This window comes from Melanostigma gelatinosum (genome assembly GCF_949748355.1).
Source record: "Melanostigma gelatinosum genome assembly, chromosome: 6".
Classification (NCBI taxonomy): Eukaryota; Metazoa; Chordata; class Actinopteri; order Perciformes; family Zoarcidae; genus Melanostigma; species Melanostigma gelatinosum.
This window is the reverse complement of record NC_136639.1, coordinates 19,491,743-19,519,317: the sequence shown is the minus strand read 5'-3', so window position 1 is coordinate 19,519,317 and position 27,575 is coordinate 19,491,743. Positions and strand designations below refer to the sequence as shown.

Here is a 27,575-nt window from a genome sequence, read left to right as displayed (position 1 = left end):
AATAAATACATACTAAAGCTATTTGAGATCAGCTGCTAACTGGGAAAAGTCTGGAATTGATTTTGGGTTTGCCCCAAAATGAGACGCAATGAATCCGAAGACCGACCCCTTTAAAGCAAATCTCACTTTCTTTCTTTCTTTCTTTCTTTCTTTCTTTCTCACCGGTTCTCATATGTTCCCGTGTTGTAAATGTGTTTCTCCACTCCATTTGAACTAGTTTGTTTAAGAAAATAAACTATTTTGGGATGTTTATTTATTTTTATTTTGTTCGTTCATAGATAGTTCACAGGAAAAAAATGTATTTTTGTTTTGCTGTGTCTGACAATATATTAAGATGTATAATGAAATACGAAATAAATACATACTAAGCAACATATGGTAGCATGTCAACTATATGTAACTCATGAAACGTGAAGACAGGCATCAACCCTAAACACCAGAGACAAAAAAGCAAGAGCCCCAAACAGCTGAGAGAGAGCGAGAGAGAGGACCCAGGTGGGAGGGGTACAGGAGGAGAGAGTGAAAGGTAAAGAAAGTCGGGGTGATGGTGAAACAGAGTGCCACTCAGAAAGAGGTCAGCTCTGAGTGTGTTGATGCCGCTGAGTTAGAGATGCTGGTAGAAGCTTGAAAGGATACTTAAAGAAGCTAATGCATTGTACTGTTGGTGAGTTTTATTGTTGGAATGCTGTTAAGCATCCTTTTGGGAATTCCTCCAATAGAAACAGTTTGACTGAAGCAACAACATTCTCCTAAAATTCTCATGTTTTTTTCTTAATTTTCTATTATGCAACAGAAATATGAGAAGCCGACTCCAGATGCACTAAACAATCTTAACCATCCAAATCTGCTACCCAGGTGTGCTAAATGATGAATCCCACTTTATCGTAAATTGGAGGCGTGTGGCGGATTGTTTATTATTAGCACAGGTAATCCCCTAAACACTACTTAAGGCAGGTGTTGTGTGCAAATACCCTGGTACAAGCCCATGATTTGGAGGGATGCCACCAAAAAGGCTGGAAGAAGAAGAATAAGAACTTAAGCAAGAGATAAATTGAGGGACTGTTGAATATGTGAGCCATTCAGTCCCTGAACACACGCAGTATCATCCGAGGGTTTTTATAGTCTTAATTGGGATGAGTGGACAAATAGTATTTCTCAAGCCCACAAACATAATTATTAAATCCGTATAATTACTTCAAAATATATAATAATGTACAATTTGTGGACTGTGAAATCTTGGTATGGGTGCTCTTGAACACTTATAAAATGATCTCTTACGTAAGAGAAAGCAAAAATACGAATACATTGGTGAATCCCAGAAATCAATGGGTACTAACAAAAATAAGGAAATTAGTTTTTTTGTATGGCATCCTGCATGAGGCCCAGTGACTGGGCGTGCTTGTATCTCTTGTAGGAATACCTGTTCGGAGTTTTGACTCCGTGTCCATTGACAGTGACAGTGACTCAGTCTGCACAGAGCCAGTCAGGCAGCATATTCACAGGCGGCCAGGTGAGAGACTGCAGCAAATATGGAGGAAAGCAAGTCTGGTTTTAGACAAAACATTTTACATATAGATTATCACCATTTGAAAAACGGACAATAACAAAAGAGCTGACAGCACAAACTGAAAAATTTAAGATTTAATGATTTAACTCAATAAATACTTTTATGAATAATAATATTAACAAGAGTGCAAAACAATATGTGTGAAATTACAGCATTTATTATTATCATTTGTGTGATACCCCCAGGATGGCGCTCTCTCATTCAGTCTGTCACGGTCATGGATGACAACTGTACCAACCACAGTGACTATGACACACACACACACAGGGAAGTGAACCTCGATTTACATCAAGTAAAGCACGACTGGGTATTCCTTTATGAGTGCACAGTGATGAAAGAAACATTTTATTTCTAAATGCCACAGAATTGTCCTTTCTTTGTTTACAAAGGCCAAAGGTCGTCGAATGAAAATGTACAAAACAGGAGTTCTTCTAAAGCACAGTGTAATAAGAGAGAGACTCACAGGTAATTCATGTGGAAGAACATTTAAAAACATACTAATCATTTTGGTCTTCTCTTTGATGTTATGTACAAGTTTAAAAAATGATTATGTTGCATCTTGTTCTGACAAGTGCATGTTTGTGTATCCCAGACTTGTGTGTTCTTTGGGTGACAATGATAAGGACACAGATGAGGAAATAAATCACTGGAGCAGGCGATGCAGGCCTGAAAGAACATCAGAGAAGATGCAGTCTGATTGGGCCAAGATGAAAGAGCGGCTCTCTACAGTCAGACAAGTGGGAATGAATCTGCCAGAGCAACATGATGTGCTTGTGCAGTCCTACAGCAGCTGAGGCTCTTACACACCTCAGAGAGCAGTTAAAGCACTTGATCAACCATCTACAGCAGGAGCTCGGTTCACAGAAAGAAACCACTGAGCAGTTGAGAAAATTCAAGGTATAGTTTAGGCTGTGCCTGGTGTTTGTATACAGCACATTACACGGACACATGAATACAAGTCCATTCTTTCAGGAGCGAGAATCGAGCATCCAGAGGCAGCAGCTGAGGATGGACAGAGACCAAGCCTTGGATTCTCTCAAGGAGCGTCTCATTAAGGTATGGACTTGCAGACTTTTAAGGCTCATGTCGGTCCACATAGAAACATCATCACTCACTGCATAATTACCCAACGCCATCTGCTTCTGCAGGAGCACATTGAGGAGTTAAGCCGTCTGAACTGGCCTGAGGGTGGAGGGGTGGCAGCATCTCGCTGAGTTAGAGAGGTAACATGCAAACCAACATCAAGTAAAAGTAAAAGCACACAAATTAGATTTTTAAGTTTGAAGCAGTGATTTCCACACCACTTGGACATGTGGAACAGGTTTGCTCCGCTCTCAAAAATGACCCCGAGTCCAATAACTTTAAGGAATAGAAAGACAATACAAAAGAGAAATGAAAAGATATTCTTCTGTTCTATATTTAAGTTTTGCTCTGATTTGTTGCTGTCCCACAGATGCAAGACGAAGTTGTTAAGGGGCAGGTAACTGGTTTCTAATGACATACTAACCAGCTGTCTGTCCTTACAAGTGTTCTGTTGTGGGCATGAAGACCAAGCTCTAACAGATCTGTAACCTAAAGATAGACAATATTTATCTGTTCATTGAAAAGAAGAACCTGTCTTTTTCCCTTCAGGAAGCTCAGAAGTCGGTGTGCTCTCCCTTCCTCCGTGCTGTGGACTCTGCTGCCTCCACAGCCCCTCAGACGTGGCTTCATTTAAGCTGCTGCGTTACCTCCAGAGCAGAGTCAAGCAGCTCCGTGTGGAAAACCAGGCCCACAGCTGCAGCCCATCGCCTTCAAACACAATCCCTTTAGATGTGTCCGGATCCTATCTTACAACAGTGAGCGCGTTGTTTTAAAGACCACTAGCTGCATTCACAGTGGTGATAAACCGTAAACATTAGTAGTTAATGCACACTGCATCACTTACATTTATAAATGACAGCTAGCTCCGACCTCCAGAGGAACCACAGGAAACACATCTCAACATAAGACGCTCGGCAGGTCAGGACCTGATTTGATATCTTCTACATAAATGTATAAGTACTTCTTGAAGATGAAAATAAACACTGTGAATGTGGCATTATCATAAACATTTCAACAGTATTCCTGTGCTTGCATATTGTAGTAAACTACTGGTGTCTCCTTTATAGACTCAAAGTCAAGACGTTGCTGAGATTCAGAGTCACTCATCAATCAGGACAGTCATAAGTTAAGAAACCGTACTGTGTGTGTGTGTGTGTGTGTGTGTGTGTGCGTGTGTTACAAACACCAGTAATATATTGTAAACTAATGCATTTCAAGCTATTTTTTGTTGCCACAGAAATAAATCATTTACTGCTACATGTGATTGCAGATTTACAAGCAGGTCACAGTGACAAACGCCATGAGTGAAGATCTGGTCATTTAGTTCACGTTCCGGTCTTGAGGCAGTCAGGTTTTTATGGCGTAAGGCTACAATGAACTCTGAATGAGCGATAAACTGGCATTTCACTGATGATCATGTGAGTCATGTCAGAGAACCTCATGAAACTGGTCTTCGTGGGAATCTTTAGTACAATCATAAATGTTACAAGATGTTAAATTGTATAATAAAAACATTCTGTAGATAACACAAAATGATGTAATCAGATTTTAATATAACATCTTAGTTAACTTTCTGAAAACGTCTGATCTTAATGTAAAATGATCCACTGGGACTGATGCCAGATTTTGTAAAGCTGGTTCACCTATAATCACGTGTGCTATCACAGTGCACTCTGGCAGTCATTTTCAGTTTGTTAGCTATGCTTTGGTTCACAAGACGCTTCAGCAGAATGTTGAAAAGGAACAAGCAGGTCTTAGTGCCTACAGTATGTATTTGACAACTCTCTTCCTGTTTCAGTAAACGTAAGGCGTGACCACATTTCACCGATCTTAAAATCCCTTCATTGGCTACCTGTAGAGTACAGAATTCATTTTAAAATGTTGTTATTAAGTGTTTAAATGGCGCCGCCCCAGTCTATCTGTCTGACCTGCTCCATCCCTATACCCCACCTCGCTCACTAAGATCTCTCGGCCAACAGCTTTTAGTTGTTCCGAAAACAAAAATGACAACCCGGGCCTTCTCTGTTGCTGCCCCTAAGCTCTGGAACAATATTCCCCTTCGTGTTAGGTTGTCACCCACCTTACCAATGTTTCAAAGCCGTTTCTTTTCCCTGGCCGATCACCTTTGATTTTAACACGGCACTTTTGTGTGATTTGTGTCAGTTACTCTTGATTTTAATGTCACTTACTGTTATTAATCCAGTCTTTGTTTGTATGACCGTGTATCTACTGTATGTGCAGCACTTTGGGCAACTTTTGTTGCATTTTAAAATGTGCTATACAAATACATGTTGATTGATTGATTAAGCTTCAGTGTCAAGTCTTTGTTTTCAGAGCTGGCCCTAACTCAACTGATGAATAAAATCCTCTGACTCTACATGACACTAAAGAGGGTAATTGGACACTCGATTTTTTTCTTCCGTCTGACAAATTGGAGGCTAATCAATAACCTAATAGTTAATTGATTAAGTTCTTACTAAGCTAATTGTTTTAAATATATATATATACTTGTTTGGTCACTTGTGGCTTTCCACAGGGGTTAATCCCGGGACTCCTGCTCTACTGTATCGAATGATGAACACATCACAATGTTCACCCAACAAGAGAACTGCGCTCACTAAATTCCAGTGAAATTTCATCGAATGAAAACAAACTGTGCCATGAGAAATATCGACATGGCCAGAGTAAAAACAAATAAAACGCCATAACACTCTGTGGCTGGTTTTAAATGTGGTAATGTATATATGAAAATCAAATCATCAAAAGGTGCATTTCCATGACTTCTTAACAAGTTTCTCAAAGCTCCAAGATGGCGTACTTGCCAAAAGCACCAAAGATAATCTTTCTACCACAACAAGTACAACAGCAGTACAACAGCAAGCAGGAAGTCATGCTGCGAGCAAATGTGAACACAACACACAGGAACAATATTTCACGTCCTGTTAACGATGCCCAGAAGCTGAACATAAAAAAAATGTACAAAATTCAGATGCTGCACACTGATGTTTAACGAAGAACTTCATATTTACAGTACATCCGTGTGTTGTTGGCCAGGCTTTGGCAAAAGAATGTACCGGTACAAATGATCTAATATCGAAGGACACGGGTAAATCCTGTAAATTGGTATAAAATCAATTATCTAAGGCCGTCTACAGAACTTGTCAAGGTCTTGAGATCATGACAGTTGTCTTGAAGATTTACATGAATAAAGCTGAACAATTAGCTAAACATTGTTGTTACATGTTACATATAGTTGAATGGGATTATGGTCAAAAAAACTAAACTGTGTGACTGTGAAGCAGAACATGTGTTGCACAAACCGTCCAAAACAGCACAATACTCATGTTTAGCCGACATGCCTTGCCAAACTGACCAACTTCATGTAGTTCCGAGTCCTTTAGAGTCTTTTGTGCGACTACATTTCAAGTCTTTTACTTTGGAATGGCTTTTCAAGTCATCGAGCACCATCACATTTCCATGTCCTCCTCCCCAGAGCTGTGGGCCACAGGAAAGATGTAGAGAGAAGACTGTGTGTCTGCAGGTGGACTGGAGGGGCTGAGGGGAATGCGAGGGGTGGGAGATGAGCATGGAGTTGGGGGTTGCCGAGACACTGTCTGTTGTTTACGCTGTTTCTGTAAAGAGCCCTTTCGCTTGCGACAGAAGGGATCGTCCGGTGGCCGCCACAACACCAACTCCATACAGGAATGGCTCCTAAAAGTATGAGGAAGAACCAGGTGAGGCAAAAAGAAAAGACGCAGGAGAAAAGAAAATGTGTCGAGAGCTTTTCAAGTAGGAAAGAGCAGAACACGAGTCATCTAATTCAAGTTGTACTTCATGAGACATGAAACGTTCCTACAACAGAATTAGGAGAACATACACAGACTGGGCTACTGTGTGCGGTAGGATGTCGCTGATGCCGCGCTGCAGACCCTCCTTCAAACTGTCAGACATCACCAACACCGGCCGTCTCGGGGCTGGCTCTAAATCCAGGTCTTCATCCTCATCATCATCCTCCAGTGTTATTCTGTGATTAAGAAATAAAAGGGTACAGTATGTGCCGATATAGCTGCAATATGTAACGGTGAATGCAAATCAAAGTACAGTAGTGTCTGTGGACTATGCAGTATGTGATCTAAATTCCTTTGTCAAACACTTGAGATTTTTTAAATCTTTAAATGTTTTGATACATTTTACTATCATTCCTTTCGACATTAGAGCTGTGACCCACTCAAAATAATACTTTTGTCCCGTAACAATAATATGGTCAGAAAATAAATGCTAATATTAAATAATCACACATATAGTTTCTCAAGAGGGAATCAAAGTTACACTAAACAAACCCTTAAAAGCATAAGCATAGCTAATATGAGGAAGGATTTTGGGGCATACGGTGTCAATTTGAGGTCTAATTCTAATTAGCAAGCAATCAGATAGTTGGCAATGTTTGCAACATTTTGCACACACTGCATATTGCCCACCTGTCTTCGATCTCCTGCAGTTTCCTCTGAGCTGCCTCTATCTCCATGCAGGAGCTCTCTACCTCAGAGCGGGGAAGCGCAGAGGAGGGATGTGTGTCAGAGGAGGGCTGAGATGCAGGACAGGGCTGCGGAAGTGCAGGCGCAGGAGGGCAGCTGTCAGCTGGAGGCCAGTCATGACGAGGGCGAGTGTTTGAGTTCTCTGGAACGTCCACTTCTGCCTCGAACATCAACCTCCTCCTTTTAGCAGTGCATCCCCTGAGAAAACATCATGATATTAATCACAACTCTCATATGTGTGTGTGTATATATATATATATATATATATATATATATATATATATATATATATATATATATCCAAGCATGTTCAGTAAGACTGCTTTTCCTGTGCATCGCTCACTTACTCATCTTCAACTCTCCTCCTGTGCTTCCTGAGGGACCTCGTCTCCCAGCTGCTTCGGAAGAGAGGGACAGACATGTCAAAACACAACATACAACATGTCACATGTGATATTTAAAGTGCTGCTATTGTATTTCTGACGGTTGCACGGTCTGCTACATACTTGTTCGATAGAGTTGCTCTCTGTAGGTGACCAGACGTACTTGGAGATCCGAGGTCAAATTCAGGAAGGCTTGTGGGGCCTGAAAATGAATACATGGCTGGCAGAAACCCCAGTTCACTGCTTGTGGGAGCAGGATGATGCATGATGATCCAGTTGGTGAAATGATGTGAAGAGACACACGGGTACATAAATCTGTCTGATCTGGAAGATCAATATTGACACCAATCAGGTGAGCTGTTAAAAAGGTATTTTCTGAAACCTAACGTTACATGGAACACAAGTTAAAAATCTGTTTACACCAGGACAGGCTGATTATCTAGATAGCTATCTTACATGGCCACCGTTACAACGTTCACCTTAGTATGACGCTACAAATAAAGCTGTGAGTTATACACAGCTGCAGCTTCAAGAACTAAACCAGACACATGACGTCGTAGCGTTAGCAGACTGACCTGTGCAGCTGCCCTGCCCCTTCGTGTTTTTGTTGTGGATGTTTAGCGTTAGCTAGTCTCCGTCAGTTCACATTGTTTTCCTTTGGAATAATCCTATGAGCACAGAGCACCAGCGTCGGCATGCGCAGGTGTGACTAACTTAATACTAACACCACCTGCATTAAAGGTCCTGTACTGTGAACCGTTTGAATGGTAGGCTGGGTTACACTTAACTCAGCTAGCTAGTTTACAACAAAGTGAGTTACGCATCGCGCCAGAAGAGTCGTCAAGGTTTTAGAAAGTGCGTGTTACGTCAGGTGAATTGTGGGAATTGTAGTTAACGTTCCTGAAGACAAGCGACTTGGCTACAACAACGGTCCGTGTACGTGTTGGTCATTTGTTTTACCGTTAATTCGGAAAAACCAAAATACGGAAATGCCATGGTATCCACGTTTTTCGTTTCAAACCAAGAACGGGAAAACGGAAATGTGCGGTCGTATTTCCGTTTTTCGTTCTGAATTCAAAAACGGAAAAACCAAGAACCAAAGTCCCCCAAGGTCCGTGTACGTTTTAGTCATCCGTTTTACCGTTCGGTCGGAAATACGGAAATACCATGGTATTCTCGTTTTTGCAAATCCCTTTTTTGTTTTTTCCTTTAAAACGAGACGCAGAGCACAGCAGGACACCCGAAAGAAGACTATTTCAAAATAAAAGTGAAGGCAATATAATGACCGTATGCAAGAAATGAATACAATAATTAATTAATCTGGGCCGATGGGAATGCTGTTTAATATTCATTTATCTATGTACACAAGCTGCCATTCAGTCAATTCAACGACGCTGAGTCATTACAGAGCAACAGCAGCTCACTTTGTGTAAATCTAGTCTGAGTTCACCAGAAGCAGGCTTCAGTAAAGTGAAAGTAATCACCAGGTTGTGCTTTATGAGAATAACTATAAGTAAAGGTAGTCGGGTCATGTAAGCAGAACTAAGATAATTCATTATTCCATGAAGATAATGTATAATGAAGTCAGTGTATTTTTTAAGGTCTCCATAGGTCCTATATATATTCCAGACATTTTTTGTAATTATTGATGTTTTGAGGGATATTTCAACAACTGTAATCCTTTTATACAGGCGACAAGTGCTTTCAACCCTTAAAGGGCGGCCATCCTCCAGGCATCCAACCTGAGGAAGATGATGGGCATCTCATTCTGAAGTCTATGGTAAGTCAATGTAACTAGCCACATGTACTGTTTTGTATTACAGAAAATGTTTTGAGATCCTAATATCACTAATAGTTATAACAAGTCATTGCGACAGCACAAAAAACTCAGTTCACGCCTGTTGAATAGAACATGTCTGTGATTTTGAGAAACTAAAACAATGCTGAACTTTTTTTGCTTTAACTTGTCACTGTGAAGTACATGTTGATTGCACAGTGTAAGGGCTATAGAAAAATGACACCACGTTCCTTTTGTCTTCCCCACCATCGTCTGCTGTTCAAGTTAAAATGTGTCAGAAATGAAGTGATGTGATTTACTCGGTTACATGTGTCACACATCAGTCATGTGAATTAGTAGAGTGGGAACCTCCACACCACTGGTGGTACCGCTCCATAGAGGGATGTACAGACTACTAGCACTGTTTTAAATAATGAAGCACATTGTATTCATATGTGAATAACGTCTATTAATTCCTAATAGGTAGGGAGAGATCTTCCAACTGTATATTAATGTGTTCCATTGATTCTCTCATATACAGCACGCCTTGGCTGGCAGCACAGTGACTGTTTCGAAGACGGCCTTCCTGCGGCTTCATCGGTCATGACCCTTTTTTGCCAGGAGCTGGCTACTCTGGTGTTCACAAAAGACGTCCTTGCACTGTCCACCCTGACTGGGAAGTCTGGGAAAGTGGGACCACCTAAAAGACAACTGGACGTTGCCAAAGTGCAGGCCTCAACAGGTAGGTCATCGTCTTGAGTCGTATGTAGACAATTTAAAGCTTCTGTGATTTATAAAGCAGCAGGATCACATGTTCGTGGTAAACACACCACCCGTGATGAAATATATGTTCGACCTGCACTGGTAGGAATATTGGCATATCATATTGATATAGTTCCTCAATGTTGATCCTGATTTACTGTTCAAAAAATAATATTGGTTCAACAGGATTTCCTGTGTAGTCAAAATAGAAGAAAATGTTGCATGAATATGCTGTGTGACATCATTTCTCGTCTCTTCTCTTAACAGATGCTGTTCTTCAAGAGTTTCCGCAGACGAGTGCCTCGGACGTGCGAGCGGTCATCAGACGGAAGTGTAACAACGAGCAGTTCAACCAAAAGAAAGGAACATAATGTGGAGCTGTTTGTTTCTATTTAGTGAGCGAGAGTCTGCAGCGGTGCAATTTGTTTTGATGGTTCAGTGTTCTGTGTTGTTTTAATTTGAAACATGGTCATTCTGTTTTCTTTAGTAATACATGTATCATGTAAACTTCAAGCTGAATTTTTTTGCTCTCTGTTAAGTATATTTTTGTTGTATTTCTCAAATGCACTATATTACATTTATTTGAAAGTGTTTAAAGATTTAATTTGCAAATTGTTAGACGTACAATGTTTGTACAATGGCGGTTTTAGTATATTTTATATATTTGCAAATAGTACAATTATTGGCAATGTATTTGCAATGTACTATTATTTATACATATATATATATATATATATACATATATATATATATACATATATATATATATACATATATATATATATATATATATATACATATATATATATATATATATATATATATATACATATATATATATATACATATATATATATATATATATATACATATATATACATATATATACATATATATATATATATACATATATACACATATATATATATACACATATATATATATATATATATATATATATATATATATATATATATATATATATATATATATATATATATATATATATATATATATATATATATATAAGAGTAAATAAATATTAAACAGCAACTACTGATGCTAACGCACTCCCATCGGCCCAGATTAATTAATTAATGTATTAATTTCTTGCATCCGGTTATTATATTGCCTTCACTTTTATTTTGAAATATTCTTCTTTCGGGTGACCTGCTGTGCTCTGCGTCATGTTTAAAGGAAAAAACAAAAAAGGGATTTGCAAAAACGAAAAACGAGAATACCATGGTATTTCCGTATTTCCGACTGAACGGTAAAACGGATGACTAAAACGTACACGGACCTTGGGGGACTTTGGTTCTTGGTTTTTCCGTTTTTGAATTCAGAACGAAAAACGGAAATACGACCGCACATTTCCGTTTTCCCGTTCTAGGTTTGAAACGAAAAACGAGAATACCATAGTATTTCCGTATTTTGGTTTTTCCGAATTAACGGTAAAACAAATGACCAACACGTACACGGACCCATAAGACGATATGTGTGAAGCAAGATAGACACCTGCCTCTTGCTTTGTGTGCTCCTATTACCAAAGAGTATATGCGATTGACAAGAAAGTTGCCCCCACCTCCTGTTTCTGACCCAGCCAATAGCTCGTGGACCCTCTCGCTTGTTTCATCGCTTTGTCATCTCAAATGACGAGTCATGTGACAGTGAGACGCGATAAGTTGTTTGTCTCTACCGCTGGTCTTCATACCTACTCAGCTCTAGTTCTTCACACCGGAGTTACTCTCTGAGCAGGTAAGACAATGATGTTTACTGCAGCTAATGACTAAGCTGATGTGATAAAGTTAGAGATACGATATAATAATAGACTGTTATGTGTAATCCATTGGTATATTGCAATTATTTGTAGATATTGTTTGACATCACTGTACGTGCCTTTATTTTTCAAATACCTTAAAACTGTAATTCTAAGAAGTTTCTTGATCCCTCAATTTTACAGTTTGTGTTGTTACTTTAACGAATATATTGATTTATTTCCACTGTTTGTGTTATCAAATAGGTTGCCCAGAATGCTGTCCTTGGTCATAATCGCGAGCCTACTGGCTTTAGCCTCAGGCAAACCATGTAGTAAGTTCTTTTTTTATTTAAAAAAATATATAAATCCAGTTATCGCCAATCACTGTTTGGACCCTGGAAATAACCCAGTTTACGAATACACTGACTCACTGGTTTAGACATACACTGATTTTGCAACTGCCGACTTCATGTCTTTGAATGGACTTTGTCTTGCTTGCTCACTGACAAAAGTTCTGTGATTCTCAAATTACAGAGAATGTGGTCTTTCTGGTCTTGTAAAACATCACAGAGAGACGTTAAGATATTTGGGACCGAAACAAAGCATTGCAACGTCTGTTTCCTCTTGCAACTGCTGACGCTGTAGTTCTGGTTTTGCAATGCTCTAAAAGTTCATGTTTATGTCAGCAAGGGAGTTCCTGAATACCAGTTTTTATGTCTGTGGTCTAAATTTCTGAGTAACGTTTTTTCTTTTAATATTCTAATCCAGACACTGAAGGATCCAACAGTGAGTTGTACCTGTCACTCAATAAGAATCTCCTTCGCTCTCTGGAGACACAGGAAGGACTCCCCAATCCCAGTGTCCACTTGGCATTACGGCTTTCTAATTACCACAACCTGGCCAAGGAGAGCGAACACCTGAATAGACTGAAAAATAATTTGCACAATGACATTCAAAGGTATTGCACGGTTTGACAAAAGGAATGCTATGTTACATCCGTTTGTCCACTGAACTGATATGTCTCCTTTCTGTTCTCACTTGAACCCGAGTGTCCTTTGTGTTTCTCAGTTCTCTCTCTAACAGCCAGCCTGTTGCCGGCCTCTTAGCGCTGTACACTCTGGCTTTGAAGTCCTCCTGCTATGACCTCAACACGATCACCTTCCCAGGGAGTGAGAAGAATGAGACGCTGCTGACACACCTGAAGAAGCAGATGGAAGACGAAAAACAGCATATTGCATGTAAGTTTTCCCCTGACCTTTTGGAGACCAAAGGTTTGTCATAAAAAGTGTCCACCGTCGTGTTTAACATTGTGATGCAAAATGAGTTCAGTGTTAAGTTAGTGTGGTTATTAGTTTGTAAAAGTGTAAATCCTCAACGAACAGAAAATATCCTGTTTGGAAAATCTTAGGCTGAGTTTGTTCAATAAAATGAAATAATTAAACTATAAGATAAGTATTTATGTTATTGGCAAACATTGTCAATACATCTTATTTTTTACAATTGCTCTACTTTAGCTTCATAGTTGTGATTTCTCTACTTTGTCTAAGATTTCTTTAGTGACAGTTTTCATGTCGGTTTTGATGGAATTGGTCAATCGAGCAACTCTCGACTAATTTCATCCAAAGTGAAATAGGGAGAAAATAGAGTACCTTTTCAGTTCTTGTACATTTCTTGGATTCTTAATGTGAAGTCCTGATTTTATACAATTTGGTTTCTTTTGTTTCTCCTCTCCTTTGTGCAGTCAGCCACCGCCCTTTGACCAACTATTACCAGTACTCTCTGGGTGTGCTTGCTCTTTGCACGAGCGGCATCAGGGTCAACAACCATGTCAGCAACAAGCTCATCAAGGCAGTAGAACTTGAACACTTCAAACATGGAGACACTGAGAGTATTGGTGAGTGTAACCTGCCTAATTTATTTTAGCTGTTCAAATAATTATTAAATAGATGATGAGCAGGCAGGAGTTCATCCCAATTCTCCTGATAACATGTGTCAACAGATGGAGTGATAGTATAGTATGAAAGATAAAACAAGTGGTTTTAGTTTGCTTTACATGTAGAGTTATTTTTAAAACAGGTAAATTCCATAAAGTTACCCAAGATTCATTTTTCTAGTGGGTCACCTCACAGAAAATAGTTTTTATGTGAGAAGAATCCAGCAAACATGGTTGGTAACAACCTAGATTCTTGTTTTGTTCTTGTGCTTCACGTTGAACTCTCACTATCTGTCTAACACACATATGTTATCCTACTCTCGGGCCCTAGATACCTATGCCATGGCTGGAATGGCCCTCCAGTGTGTGAAGGACGCTGGTTCTCACGTGCAGAACGCTGCAGAGCTCGACACAGCCCTCAGCAAGATCAAGCAGAAGCTCTTGGCCGCTCGTAGGCCCGACGGTCATATCGGCAATGAGTTCAGCACCGGCCTCGCAGTGCAAGTAAGAATCTGTTTCCTTATGTTTATGTTCAGCTTCCTTTTGTCTCTTTCACTGCATGAGACCTTGCAGAACAACATCTTTGCAGCTTTTGACATACTCGTATGTTGTGGTTAAGGCCTTAATAGCAATGGGCAGCCAAGTTGCAGAGTGTGCTGCCTCAATGGAGGCCATGAGGACGGACGCCAGAAGCAACACATACCACAACCCCATGGGCATATCTCAGATCCTTCCAGCTCTCCAGCAGACATCCTACCTGGCGGTTAAAAACAAGGAGTGCCTCAATGAGGACGGTATGTGCGGCATTATGTCTTCTCCCTGTGGTTACTGTGATTTCAAATTGTGTCCGTATTGTCACTGTTTGTGTCATGGTGGTCTTGCAGACACTCTGGTGCTGGAGCCCATAGATCCTGTGGTGGTTTTACCAAGCGAGTCCAAGGTGACTGTGATGGTGGAGGTGGTGGCGTCCAGTGGGGCCGCTGTTGTTTACTCTGTGGATGCACCGAAGGAGAGCTCTCTGTTGGAGGCCCTTGAACTTCTCAAGGGCAAAAATGTTGGCTTCACGTGCGTTCATATAATGTACCTTTTGAGTTGTTTTTTTACGAGTATGATTGCCTACATTTAGTAATACTTGATGCTGTTTGGCAGGTTTGAGAAGGAGTCCAGCTTGTGGGGACCCTTCTTAAGCGCGGTGAACGGAGAGCAGGCCAGACAGAGCGACCGCAGATACTGGCACCTCTCCTCTGATGGCACTGCACTCAGTCAGGGTGAGGACACGGGCACACACACACACTCACACACACACACACACACACACACACACACACAATCTTGTGACTCACCTCTAGAGCGTTCAGCATTTATTTGATCCACTGCTTTAATTTCACTTTGGCATCACAATTATGTCTTTCTCCCCCAGGTGTCAAGGATTTCAAGATTGAGGTTGCTCAGAAGATAACCATCAAAAACACAAGCTACTAGTCGGTCACTGCTGATGCAACAGTGATTGATGAGGATCAAAAGCAGTTAAATCTGGACTTTTTTTCTACTATTTGTTGTTTAAATCAGTGATTGTGCTTTTTTAAACCAATAAAAGAAAGTGTAATGGCTTTTAAAATTAAGTTTGTGTTTTGTTCGACAAAATATGAATTATAAGCAAGTGACAGTTGATTAAATTACTAGATCACATTAGATTTCTTAAAATTAAAATGGCAAATCAAAACTATGCAATTTGGGTGTAATCTAATTGTTACTGCATGTGTGTTTAGAACCTTTACTATGGATTATGAATATGAATTGACAATTTTGAAGTTATTTGAGTGGTATATGAGCAAAATCAAATCTTGGAAAAGTCACATAGTTGGAGGGACAAGTGAAGTTAAGATAAATTCTATACCTTGAAATTTCACAAATATAGTTAAAAAGGAAAACAACATTTTAGGTCGAATGATTTTCTGATGAACAGAAATAACGCAGATGACCTCATCCATCTGGCGAAGCGTGAGGACTAACAAGTATTTCCGGGTTACAAGGAGCATCGTATTAAATGTATTTGCCATTGTATTTACACACAGCTGTTTACTTTATATTTGTACGTTGAACGTAAACAAATAATGTTTTCGTTATATGTTCAAACAGACGGGATATGGTTTGTCAACATGCTTTTATTGCGAAGGTACAGAACTCGACACCGGAAGTAATATCTGTTACTGTTTGTAGCATTTGTGCACAATTTCTCATTAACTAAACGTAATAATTTGACTCTAATGTGTGAAACGATAGGGTGAGCGCTATGGGAACACTTTGCCGATGTATCGGCGTACATTGGAAGCACATTTAGCCGTAAATCTATTATCACAAAAAACTCGTGTTAGCTTACATCATGGAGAGGAGGAGCTAACGTTAGCTACCTGCTCTGAGCTTAACGCAGCGCTAATGTAAAGTCTTAACCATTCACTTCCATTAGTAAGCACCATAGACTGTATACAAGTTGTTTTGTAGTTGTACGGATGTCTGTCACAATGTCTGCCATCTCTCGATGCGTTCTGTTCAACTGTGTCTCTAAGTTTAACACTAGTTGGATACAGGTCTTGAGATTTGGGTACAATGTGCCTCCTCCTCAGTGGATGACACCGGACAGGATCCTCACGCAAGGTGGAAACGCAGCCATAACACGGACAACGAACCTAAGTAACGTTACGATGGCTAATAAGTCAAGGAAGCGCAGTGTTTCTTGTTCGAGGTGCCTGTCGAGTTCAGCTGAGGATGCAGCAACTCGAGTGAAGAGGGTTTCTATCGAGGGCAACATCGGTAAAATCACTGACGTTATATTAACACTTATTTCAAAGTAAGATCTTCTTTTGTCCCACGCTAATGATATGCTGATATGTGGTCTCCAGCTGTGGGGAAGTCGACCTTTGCAAGACTCCTGCAGTCCGCTTGTCCAGACTGGGAGGTGGTGGCAGAACCTGTGAGCAAGTGGCAGAACATTGACAGTGGAACCGTGAAGGTGCGTGCACACTTACCGACCTTAACATCCTTTCCCAACAAAAACCTGACCGTCTCGTGTCTTTGACAGGGGACAGACGCGTCCCCCCAGACGACCGTCAGCAACCTGCTGCAGATGATGTACCAGGACCCTCAGCGCTGGTCGTACACATTCCAGACATTTTCCTGCATGAGCCGTCTGAGGACGCAGCTGCAGCCTCCTCCGACTCGCCTGCTCAGCTCAGAGCGAACACCTGTCCAGGTGTATGAGCGCTCCATCTACAGCGACAGGTGGGTGAGCGAGTCACGATAGGACCGGCTAGTGAAAATGAAATCAGGTCAAGTAGTTTTGAGAAGACCCGCGAGACCCCATATGAGTGAGAAGATGTCATTTATGTGCTACTTAACTTGTTCATCAAACGCATTCTCCTTGATTGGCTTTGCTTAATTTGAACTTGACTCTGTCCTGTCAGATACATCTTTGCCCTGAACATGTTTGAGCTGGGTTGTATCAACTCTACCGAGTGGGCAGTCTACCAGGACTGGCACTCTCTCCTGGTGGAACAGTTTGGACACCAGGTGGAGCTTGAGGGCATTATCTACCTCAGAGCTCCACCAAAGGTATGAACACACGAGATGTCATGTTGGCTTCAACAAAAATACAATTCATTTAGCAACTTGTGAGGAAAAAGATGTTTGCAGCACATCCTTCTTTTTATCTTGTGGTAGTTGTATTATTGTTACTGGTGTTTGTATTATTGGTCCTGTTCCACGATATCACAAAATGACCTGATTGAATCAATTTCATCTTGAAAAAGACACAAACACATTGTACCCTTTTGTTGTTTGTCAGAAATGTATGGAGCGTCTGGAGCGCCGGGGAAGGCCAGAAGAGAAAGGAGTGAAACTGGACTATCTGGATAAGCTGCATGTTCAACATGAGAGGTGGCTTGTGGAGAAGAGCACTGAGTGAGTGCTAATGAGGGCATGTCCCTCTGTTGTCCTCTGCAGACTTGCATGTTTTGAATATTTTCAGTGACTATTGAAATGTCAAGAAATCTTTTTAAAGTCTTTTAAAGTGTAAAGTCACTCTTCTCAGAAATTATGAAGATGAAAGGATTTAACGGGAGGACATTACACTTAAAATTGCTATTGTGATCAGTAAATGATCCAACCAGCACCAGTGGTGTTGCAGCCGCTGTGTTGCAGCCGCTGTGTTGCAGCCGCTGTGTTGCAGCCGCTGTGTTGCAGCCGCTGTGTTGCAGCCGCTGTGTTGCAGCCGCTGTGTTGCAGCCGCTGTGTTGCAGCCGCTCTACGGGTGCCTGTTTGGCCATTACCATTTGAAATGCCTTTCCTCGCAGCTGTTTGTTGCTCGGCCGTGAACAGATGACTGTCAGCAGTGTGTGGTCGGTGTAACGCAGCTCAACTCTCTCTTTTCAGATTACATTTTGAGAAGTTGAAACAGATACCCGTGTTGCAACTGGATGCCAGTGTGGAGTTTCAGAGTGACCCAGAGGTGCAGGAGGAATTTATACAAAAGGTATGTTTATTTATTGCACTGACATAATAGCTGCTACCAGGTTAAACCACACGAGGGCGTCGTCCTCAGGTTTGAGATCTCATTCCTCATCCTCACAGTCTCTGATCCAAAGAGAATCATTTACGTTTTCTGATCCGACATTGGATGTGTTTCCTGTCTCTGATCCATCGGGATCCTAAAATATCTTTTTCGTACACAGATGAAAAACTTCTTCGCTGCTTTATGAGAAGACAAGACGTCCGCTCCCATCACCAGTGGGGAACAGATGGGACCAGTTAACTTGCATATAATACACATAAGCCTCTCGTAGAGTGAAGGAAATATAAGGTAATATTAAAGGTTTTCTCTCTTTGAGAAGTTGCAGGACCACGGTTATTTTTTTTGTATACAAATGTCTTGCCTCGAAATAAACTGTTAGATTGTTAAATTTGTTCTGCTTTTATTGTTTGCATGTTCATGTTTTGAGATTCACTGGCTGGTTAAAATGAGTTGTTACACTGTGCTGTCACTTCTATGACCATTTGGAAACAGTTTACAGTTACACACTCCTGACTGACAATGCACAAGCAAATCAGCATTTTAAGTATTCCATTTGTTGTCTGTTAACAAATAAAAACCTTATCTAATTGTTGTGATGTATTTTCCATTTTATTATCAATTAAATTACTTCTTTTATTCCTAGTTTCTGTATGTGTGACATTACTTTTGCCATTGCTACTAAACAGGAAGGTGCTAATGGCTGCACAGCATTTAAAGTGTTATTTGTTAATGGATTTTTACATTTCTAAAGGATTTGGCTCCCGAGCGAGTAGAAAAGGCCGGGCGGTTTGACAGGACAATGACCTTGGCTAAATGTTGTCTTTATCTCCCCCTCCGGTGTGCTCTGGTGATCACAGGGGCTGTTCAGATGCCTGGAGTGATCAGGGGTCATCAAAGGGCAGCTGTCCACTATAAAGGGGCCTGTCTGGAGCTCCGTCTGCACATAGCATCATTTCAGCCCGGGACCAGCTGCAGGAAGGAAGGAGCTCCTTTGCCTCTCTCTCATTATTGTCAGAGATTTAGTTTGTTTCAGTTAAAATGGAAGCCAGAGTCCTGACAGTTTTCTGCACACTCCTCGTCTGTTCTTTTGGATCCACACAGGGCCACAGATACTTGAAAGACCTCAAGTCCAGTTTAGTATTCAGAAATCTCTCATTTAATCATCGCAGCAGATATCCTCTCTACATGATGCAGCTGTACCGCTCCTTCAGGACCGTCGATTTCTCACCCTCATTCGCTGTCAACGCCGCTACAATGCAAGGTCCCAACTCGTCAGCGCACAGTTCTGACTCCGTCCTCAGTCTGATGGCCAAAGGTGAGTAAGCAGTTTAATTTTCATGTGTTTTTTCCCCCCCCCAATGATTATCTGCATCACTGGGCATACAGCACGTTACATAGTGTCAGTTTCTCCTCAGTGTACTCCGTTCTCCAGCAGCTCTTTGGTTGGCGCGTTATCAGACCCTCCCTTTTTACAACCCAGCAAGCGTCAAAATGCTTATTCAACTTTAAAGGCTTTCTCTGTTTTATGTGAGAGGGTGTGTATATTAGCCCTCAGACGTCCTTGCACAGCGGGGTTCAATACACATCCTGTTCTGTTCACCCTCCCACTGCAGTGTTTTGACATTTGTCCAGGGGTCTGGTTTGACCAGAAACCTCTAGACTGCTGTGTGTGTGTGTGTGTGTGTGACTCTTGAGTTCTCATTTACATGCAATGTCTCATTTTTAGGTTGCCATCAAGTGGGAGACAGATGGACAGTCTCGTTTGACATGTCATCCATCTCTACTAGTGAGCTTATCCAGCTGGCAGAACTTCGGATCAGACTCCCTGCGTTCTCTGGCTCTAAGCGTGCCACTGTGGATTTGTATCACTCCAGAAAGCAGAGTTGTGACCTGGACAGCGCATCGTGCCAGGATGAGCAACTGTTCTTGGGGAGTTTTGGCACACCAGCCAGCAGCACAAAGAAAGGTTGGAAGGTTTTTAATGTGACGGCTCTGTTAAAATACTGGCTGTACCAGGGAGAAGGAGTGTCCAGCCAAGAGGCCTCAGGAGAACCTGAGGCGGACCATGGGAGCGGTGCTGGGGGTAGAGGGGGGATCCCTGACGATTCCCTCCTCAAGAATTCGGGATTGAGGCGAAGAAAAATACACCATACGACCACGAACAGGGTCATGATGGTGATCTTCTCCAAACATAACCTGCCCCAGGAAGGCCATACAGCCTACAGTCTCATTCACACTGTAGAGAACTCCAAGTATGTGACGATGGACAGAGCCAGCAGTGACGGTCAAAGTCGTCGTCACAAAAGGAACAGAATGGAGAGGATGAGGGTGGCTGCAGGAGCTTCACCTACGCCTGCAGCAGCAGCAGCAGCAGCAGCAGCAGCAGCAGCAGCGCCGGCCCAGAGGCCTCAGTGTCGGAAGGTAGACATGTGGGTGGACTTTGAACACATCGGCTGGGACGAGTGGATTGTGCACCCTAAGCGCTACAATGCATTCCGCTGTGAGGGAGAGTGTCCCACACCACTGGATGAGTCCTTTAACCCTACCAACCATGCATACATGCAGGTGAGATGACTATTCGATTTTTACTTTCTCATTTAACTCTTTTAAATAATGTTTTTTTTTGCACAGTCACTGGTTTACTGTCATCACGGTGGCAGTAGCTCAGTCTGTGGGGACTCGGCTTGGAAACGGCCAGTTCCAGTCCAGCACGGCCTGTGGACTGGTAGCTGGAGAGGTGCGAGTTCACCTCCTGCACTGTCGAGTTGCCCTTGAGCAAGGCATTGAACCCCCCAAAAGCTCGAGGGCAGTTCCATCACTCAAACATCTGTCCAAGTGCATGTCTAAGGGTCCTGTGTGTATTTCGGGCCTATGTGTGTAAATAACTGAGTGACAAAATCGAAATCCCTCTGGGATTCATTCAGTAATTTTCTTCTTCATGTCCACGACTCATATTTTTCAGAGCCTCTTGCAACATCACCATCCAGAAAGAGCGTCCTGCCTGTCCTGTGTGCCAACGCGCCTCAGCCCGCTCTCCATGCTGTACTACGAGAACGATGACTTGGCCCTGCGGCATCACGAGGACATGATTGTTGAAGAGTGTGGATGTCACTGAAGGCCAGCACATCACTGGTTTCACTGCAGCGACAAGAGCAACTGTTGACGGAGCATAATCGTCAACTTTTAACTCAACTGCTTCTCTGCTGTCTTCTCTGTCTTACAACAAATAACAGGATATGTTAAGTTTGAATGACAATATATTTCATCCATACTGGGTGGTACACAATGGTTTATATCTTTAGTATGAAAATCCCTGTTGTGCAAATGTTATTTGTTGTATCTATTTATACATTATAATGTATATTTTGTACATAAAATATGAAAGCATATATTAAAACACTATATTTTGATATGTTTGTGATTTGGTCTTTTGCATGGATTTTAGAAGTTTGAATATGGTATTTGAATATTGGATTCTCATTTTCTATTAAATTTATGAACTCTAAAAATATATGAACTCGTTGAAAACTTTCAAATTGCAGCGCTTGGCTTAAATTGACCACAGACAATTTTAAAGGGGAACTTGCACATGAATTTAGAAGGTTTTCAAAGTAAAATGTATCAGTGCTGTTGATTAAGTATTCCATTGCTTATGAGATTCAAATCTTTATGGCCATTGTTAACTTCCATGTTCCACTTTATGCTCACACACGTGCACGCACACACTCGACAATTACATTTTTGTTTGTTTGTAATTTATTGATATTATCATATTTCATATCTTGTAAAAACATCTCGGCACTAATATTTTACGTAGTCTTATGAATATAAATTTAATTTTCTCTGTAATATTGTAATGTAATATTATATAGGTGGAGGCTTCAAATAAGCCCAGTTGGCTTTTTGCCACTTCCTGTACTGTGATATTTATTTATTTCTGTTATGTTTGTTTATTTTTATTTTATTGTTTAAATTGTGCAAAATAAATAAACTAAACGATGACTTGCGATGTTTTAATAAATGTATGCAGGATAGGAAACTTTAAGTCTGTTTTTCATCTGGATTTAATTTGTAGTGGTTTCTAATGAACGTCTATTCTATCGAATGAAGTACACACAAAAAGCACGAACCAGAGGCTCAACCTATTCGTACACACTCATCCACATCGTAATCCCACTTGTCCTCTCTGACTTGTGACCAGCTAACATTTCAGTGTATTTGCCTTCTTCACCTCCAATCCACATCTTTGGGCCTTTTACAGCACACACACACACACACACATCATCAGAGGTCATTAGTGTCCTTTCGGGCCAGGCTGCCTTTGCTGATTGTGATCAAACAGGCAGGTCGAGTGTAACAACACACAAGTATACTGACGGATGGGCCAATGGGGGAGAGAAAAGCAGTAGCACTTGTTTATTTGGGGGAGGGGGTAGGGGGTGTCAGGAAGCAGAGGTGACAAGGGGAGATTCAAACAAACAGAGAGCAGTGAGGGAATGGAGTCCACGTCTGGATGGTGAAGCTACTGTGGAGGAAAGACAGGATGGACCGGAACTGATCAGCTGAAACCGTTCAATCCACACTTCCACCCAAACAAGACCAGACAAGACCAGTTCTCTCACAACTTTCAGCCTAATTCCCCTAATGTCCTACAATGGTCTGGCCAGCTGATGATGCCAGAGAGCTACATGCTTACACTATCACAAATGGTATTATGTGCTTATTTATGCTCACTTAAACAACTGTAAATGATCCACTCTATTGTTCATACTTATGAGTTATACAATAACCATATTCAGTTCAAGCCTATTTGCAATAATGAAGCTGATGTGGTACTTCGACAAGTGTCCAGAGAAACACATGTCACATGTCGTCATCACCTCCAAATCATGTGTCAGTTCTCACACTCCATCCTGAACAGCGGCTTTGCAATACTGAACAGTTCAGTGCAATAATGTCGCAGTTGTCCCGGGACATCCATTATTTAGAAGCACTCATATAACACACCCATCAGAGGGAAAGCCTGGTAAGCTACTTCACAATGAACCCAACGATGGCACAGTGAAGCAAGAAAGGTGACAGCAACAGAGGTGGAATGGAGATGTTGCATGATGACGTTAGGAAGGAGGGAGTGTCTCCCAGCTATGTGCAGTCGTATATTGACCTCTCTTTATACACCCCGCTGACTGAGGTTATCAGCTTCCAGTGAGATCCTTGAGGAATTCCTCTGATATGACTCGTGCTGAATCAGAGGAGCACAGGAAGTCTGTGAAGCAACAGGATGAAGATTTATCATTTCAAAATGTATATTTGCTTTTCACTTGTAAGGAAACTGTCAATAACTCATCATGGTCATTAAATCTTTCCTTTTCGTTATGTATCGCCAATGGCTTTTAGCTCTTCCAGTTTAAAGAGAACTGTGTATTCAGACCAGTGAGCCGTTGAATATATATTATCACAAAAATACAATTCACTGACATGACAGAACAAGATGTCAAATACATGACAAAGAAAGTGTTTGCTTTAATGCTTTGTCACCCTACAAACCGTGTGAAAATCTGTTTCAAAAATGTCAACAAAATGATGTTTTACATTCTCTGTATGACACTTCAGGTGAAGAACTCGTTTTTGAGAGCACAGTAAACAAATGATACAGTATCTTCAACATTTCAAGGCAACAGCTGAATAGAGGCGTCAGGAACTATGTTGAGATAAAAGCATATCAAGAGAAAAACCCTTCTGGAATGGTGATAAATTCAGCAAATTACAATTATTACTTTTCCCTGTTGATCTTCCATTCCATTAACTTGTCCCAGTTCTTAGGGATGAGGCTTTGTTGGCGTTTACTTCTCAGTCTTGATTTTAAACGTATAGCCACTGTAGGAAGGCACACTTTGTCACACATAAATCAGCTGTAAGCCTCGAGGCAGACAGAAAATCACGACAGATCTGTTCTGGTCATAGTAAGCAATAGAGATCGATGAAGACAGACTTTAAAACACTAAGACACTGGAGATAACGAAGGCGGACCTCGGCCTTCATGGAATGGATGATGGGAAATAAGAAGGCGTTTCCTGAGCCTGTCTTCACAGCATCGTGTTGGTAAGTCTGACTCGCTCCAGGACCACCTAGATGTCAATTTCGAATTGTGAGTCATCACCTGGACAAAAAAAGAAAGAAAAGAAATATTTTATAAAACATGTTTTTCTACATTTCATTACGTCTTTAACAGTTGCATATCATATTTAAATCGTAAGTAATAACTAATCATAAGTAATATTTCAGGGAGACTTGAGGACTTAATCACCAGCTGGTAAAATATTGTTTCATAACATCTGGCAGTAAACATTACAAGAGTGCACTACAGGGTGACTGATACCCAAAGAAGCAATGAAGCATGTTTAATTTGACAAGTTACTCCAACAATCAGAAGCTAATATTTTAACACGGTTAGCTAACTTGAAAGGCCTTCAAATACGTTTTTGTCTTTTGAAAAACAACTAAAATAAATATGAATACATTTAAAGTGAACGTTTAGTTATGACCCACAGCAACTTCTTGTGTCAGTGACCGTTAAAAACACACAAATAAATAAGAAACCACGTCAGGAAACATATCAGGCCGTAGCTGGAGTCCAGACCTCTGAAACGCCGCCCGTGTCTTCAATTTCTTTCAGCGATTAAATTAGGTCTGGTGGTGTGCTCAATGATGGTCGCTGGAGAAGCAACCGATCCAATCAGAGCTTGTTAGGCGGAGTTAAGAATGTTGAAGTCTTCTTCTTGGAAGGTGGAAAAATGGCGACAGAAAATTTGCAAAGCGACAAGCGTCGATGAGATCGATGCAGCCGTTCAGGTTGCTGCCAGCCGACTTAAAGAAATAGCAGTTCTAAAAAATTGACATATTTAAAGTCAGAACAGTTCCTTGCAACCTGCAACCTGCAACCTCAGCTTCTGTATCAAATGAAAATGATGTTGACAGGACGGATACACATTAAGCTACTGACTGGTTGAGGTGGAAATACACTAAACAGAAATCAGCTAACAGGGACACAATTTCAGGATGAACCATAACATGGAATGAAATGACATCCTTGTATCTTGTGTTGAAACCTCAAGCCATCATCTATGACAGACATAATGGCAGCTGTGTGTGATAGTGATACACATGACATAACTGAGGTGGAGGATCCAGCAGTGCTGTAGTTTTTAATGGCTACATGAATATGCATCTGACTATAGCTCTGACTCCTTCCCTCCAAATGCAGGGCCCCCCCTGTGATGTTTGTCTGAGGTGTGAACAAACCAGTGTTGCTGCTGTCAGGTGCAGTGACGTTGTTCGGTAGTTCTCCATTATGGGCCTTCTCATCGGTGTCCTTGGAGGGAGGACTGGTCACCCCTGGAATTTTGGGCAGACCGCGCGGAGGAGTCTTGGCCACCGGAGAGCTGCGACACCCCAGCAGGAACTTTCGGTCGTAGATGATTCTGGTACCTTGTGGAGTGTGAAGAGGAAGGAAAAGAGAACGATTAATATCAGACATGGAGCACTGACTCAGTTCAGACAGAGTACTTAACACACATGCGTTAGTGGCTCAGTCATCCATCCATCATATTCACGCAGGTGTGTCCACTAAATTCCACCTTCACACTTCTCACCATTGCTCTGCTGAACAGCCATATTGCCGTATTGTTAATGCTATTTAAATCGAATGGTCCCGTCAATGTTTTATTTTCCATCACCGTCAATGTTTTCCATCAAATCGAACCATATAACCAGCTATAAATGGTCAATTCCTTGATGCAAGAGTCTTCTGATTGAAAAGGAGTGTTGGTACTGCCAGTTTATACTAGACACTAAAATCTGACCAATATAATAAAGGAATTTAAACTGGAGTGTTTGCAAAAAAGGGACATACAGTATGTATTCTTTAATATCCACCCATTTATTGTACCAACAACGTGTATAAATCAAACCTTTATAATATTTAATGTAGTTCCAGTAGTAGCACTGGTAAAAGTTTAAACTGAAATGCATCCCAAAATCGATAAAGCTTCAATTGGATTACTTGTTAGGTCATATTGGGTTTGTACATCAGCTGTGCCTTCATACATAACATAAACACACAACCCGCGAGGGAGGTGCTCATGACACCACATGACCAATGAGAACCAATCCAAAGATGGCAACGTATTACTGTTAAGAGTATGTTTACCGCGATTTGATGCGCTACAGATAAAGTAAAACGTGTATATAAAACGTCAGACTGATCGTCATGGACCACAGGCTCAAACTGGAAAGAACCAATCACAGCTTTAGTTGTCCGTGACGTACGACCAGCACGAGCTTCATTAGCAGCAGAGGACACATGGGTGTCGCTAACGGTCAAAGATCAGCTGACAAAACCCCCAAACACCGTAACACGTCTCATGTAATGACAAAGCAGTGATGTATGAGTTTATACCACCCAACTGCCTTGGATCACATTTACCGTATTGCCTCAGAGTCAGTCGTATTTCTTCTTTTGTGACTCCTCTGTTATGTAACCAACACTTGCTAGCTAGCGTTAGCAGCTACCATAAGCAGAGCTAGCAGCTGGTTCTGCACAGTGGCATTTGACAGCAACCGACCTCATGGAGTTATTAGCATGAGCGTTTCCTGCACTCGCCGACAATACAGCCGTTTAGTTGATAATAGTATAAGTCACATATGACGGTGGGTAACGGCATATCTCTTCGGTACACACAGGTCAATATAATGTATAACTACTGTACGCACCACCCGGGGTCGTGCTGAACAGGGTGCCACCGGGAGTAGTGGAGTAGTCCAGGGGCATGTGCGCCGCGTCGTTGATGGCCACCCTCCTGGTCGACGGGATGTCCGTGGCAGTGGTCTTCTTGCAGTCAGTCGACATCTTGTCTGAACTATATTACACTAAAACTGTCTAACTGAACAGTATGAAACAGGCAAAAAGTCTTGGTTTTCCAAAACAACAAGGCTCAACAGAATGCACACTTTCGCATAAATAAAAATAAATACCTCTTTTTCAAAAGTGCAAATTATGAAATGTATCAAAATTCGTCACATTACAACACGCAGTCTCACATACAAAGTGTTCAGGTTCTGTATTTAAAAGGACCTGAGCATTCGTTTCTCTGCTTCCACTCACTCTCTACATGCACACAAAACAACACGCAGACAGGCTGCAGGGGAATGCT

The 27,575-nt window shown here is 41.3% G+C and overlaps 5 protein-coding genes across 7 annotated transcripts; 3 read left to right on the top strand and 2 right to left on the bottom strand.

Moving 5' to 3' along the window:
• Positions 1–5,434: 5,434 nt before the first annotated feature.
• Positions 5,435–8,503, bottom strand: ccdc117 (coiled-coil domain containing 117). Of its 2 annotated transcripts, none has more exons than XM_079270480.1 (6): positions 8,144–8,503; positions 7,692–7,892; positions 7,533–7,580; positions 7,129–7,383; positions 6,528–6,674; positions 5,435–6,361 (listed from the first exon to the last, which is right to left on the bottom strand). In XM_079270480.1, exons 2-6 carry the CDS (start codon positions 7,877–7,879, stop codon positions 6,118–6,120), a joined length of 882 nt encoding a protein of 293 aa, XP_079126606.1. In that variant the 5' UTR covers positions 7,880–7,892; positions 8,144–8,503; the 3' UTR covers positions 5,435–6,117. The 2 variants fall into 2 exon arrangements, with proteins under 2 accessions (XP_079126606.1, XP_079126607.1); XM_079270481.1 differs by having other exon boundaries at positions 7,692–7,808; positions 8,144–8,169.
• A 3,100-nt stretch (positions 8,504–11,603) lies between these two features.
• On the top strand, positions 11,604–15,406 carry tcn2 (transcobalamin II). The gene is made up of 10 exons (XM_079269673.1): positions 11,604–11,862; positions 12,128–12,195; positions 12,632–12,821; positions 12,932–13,101; positions 13,605–13,757; positions 14,128–14,300; positions 14,416–14,590; positions 14,681–14,861; positions 14,946–15,064; positions 15,217–15,406. The coding sequence occupies exons 2-10, from the start codon at positions 12,138–12,140 to the stop codon at positions 15,276–15,278; spliced, it is 1,281 nt and encodes a 426-aa protein (XP_079125799.1). The 5' UTR covers positions 11,604–11,862; positions 12,128–12,137; the 3' UTR covers positions 15,279–15,406.
• Positions 15,407–15,951: 545 nt separating this feature from the next.
• Positions 15,952–19,005, top strand: dguok (deoxyguanosine kinase). Of its 2 annotated transcripts, XM_079271141.1 has the most exons (8): positions 15,952–15,972; positions 16,421–16,607; positions 16,697–16,806; positions 16,876–17,075; positions 17,258–17,405; positions 17,638–17,753; positions 18,225–18,324; positions 18,524–19,005. In XM_079271141.1, the coding sequence occupies exons 2-8, from the start codon at positions 16,424–16,426 to the stop codon at positions 18,548–18,550; spliced, it is 885 nt and encodes a 294-aa protein (XP_079127267.1). In that variant the 5' UTR covers positions 15,952–15,972; positions 16,421–16,423; the 3' UTR covers positions 18,551–19,005. The 2 variants fall into 2 exon arrangements, with proteins under 2 accessions (XP_079127267.1, XP_079127266.1); XM_079271140.1 differs by lacking the exon at positions 15,952–15,972 and having other exon boundaries at positions 16,034–16,607.
• A 137-nt stretch (positions 19,006–19,142) lies between these two features.
• LOC306778332 (nodal homolog) lies at positions 19,143–21,634 on the top strand. Its single transcript, XM_079269796.1, has 3 exons — positions 19,143–19,678; positions 20,090–20,928; positions 21,326–21,634. The coding sequence occupies exons 1-3, from the start codon at positions 19,402–19,404 to the stop codon at positions 21,476–21,478; spliced, it is 1,269 nt and encodes a 422-aa protein (XP_079125922.1). The 5' UTR covers positions 19,143–19,401; the 3' UTR covers positions 21,479–21,634.
• Positions 21,635–23,857: 2,223 nt separating this feature from the next.
• Positions 23,858–27,543, bottom strand: eif4ebp1 (eukaryotic translation initiation factor 4E binding protein 1). Its single transcript, XM_079271049.1, has 3 exons — positions 27,136–27,543; positions 25,666–25,851; positions 23,858–24,523 (listed from the first exon to the last, which is right to left on the bottom strand). The coding sequence occupies exons 1-3, from the start codon at positions 27,269–27,271 to the stop codon at positions 24,492–24,494; spliced, it is 354 nt and encodes a 117-aa protein (XP_079127175.1). The 5' UTR covers positions 27,272–27,543; the 3' UTR covers positions 23,858–24,491.
• Positions 27,544–27,575: the final 32 nt, after the last annotated feature.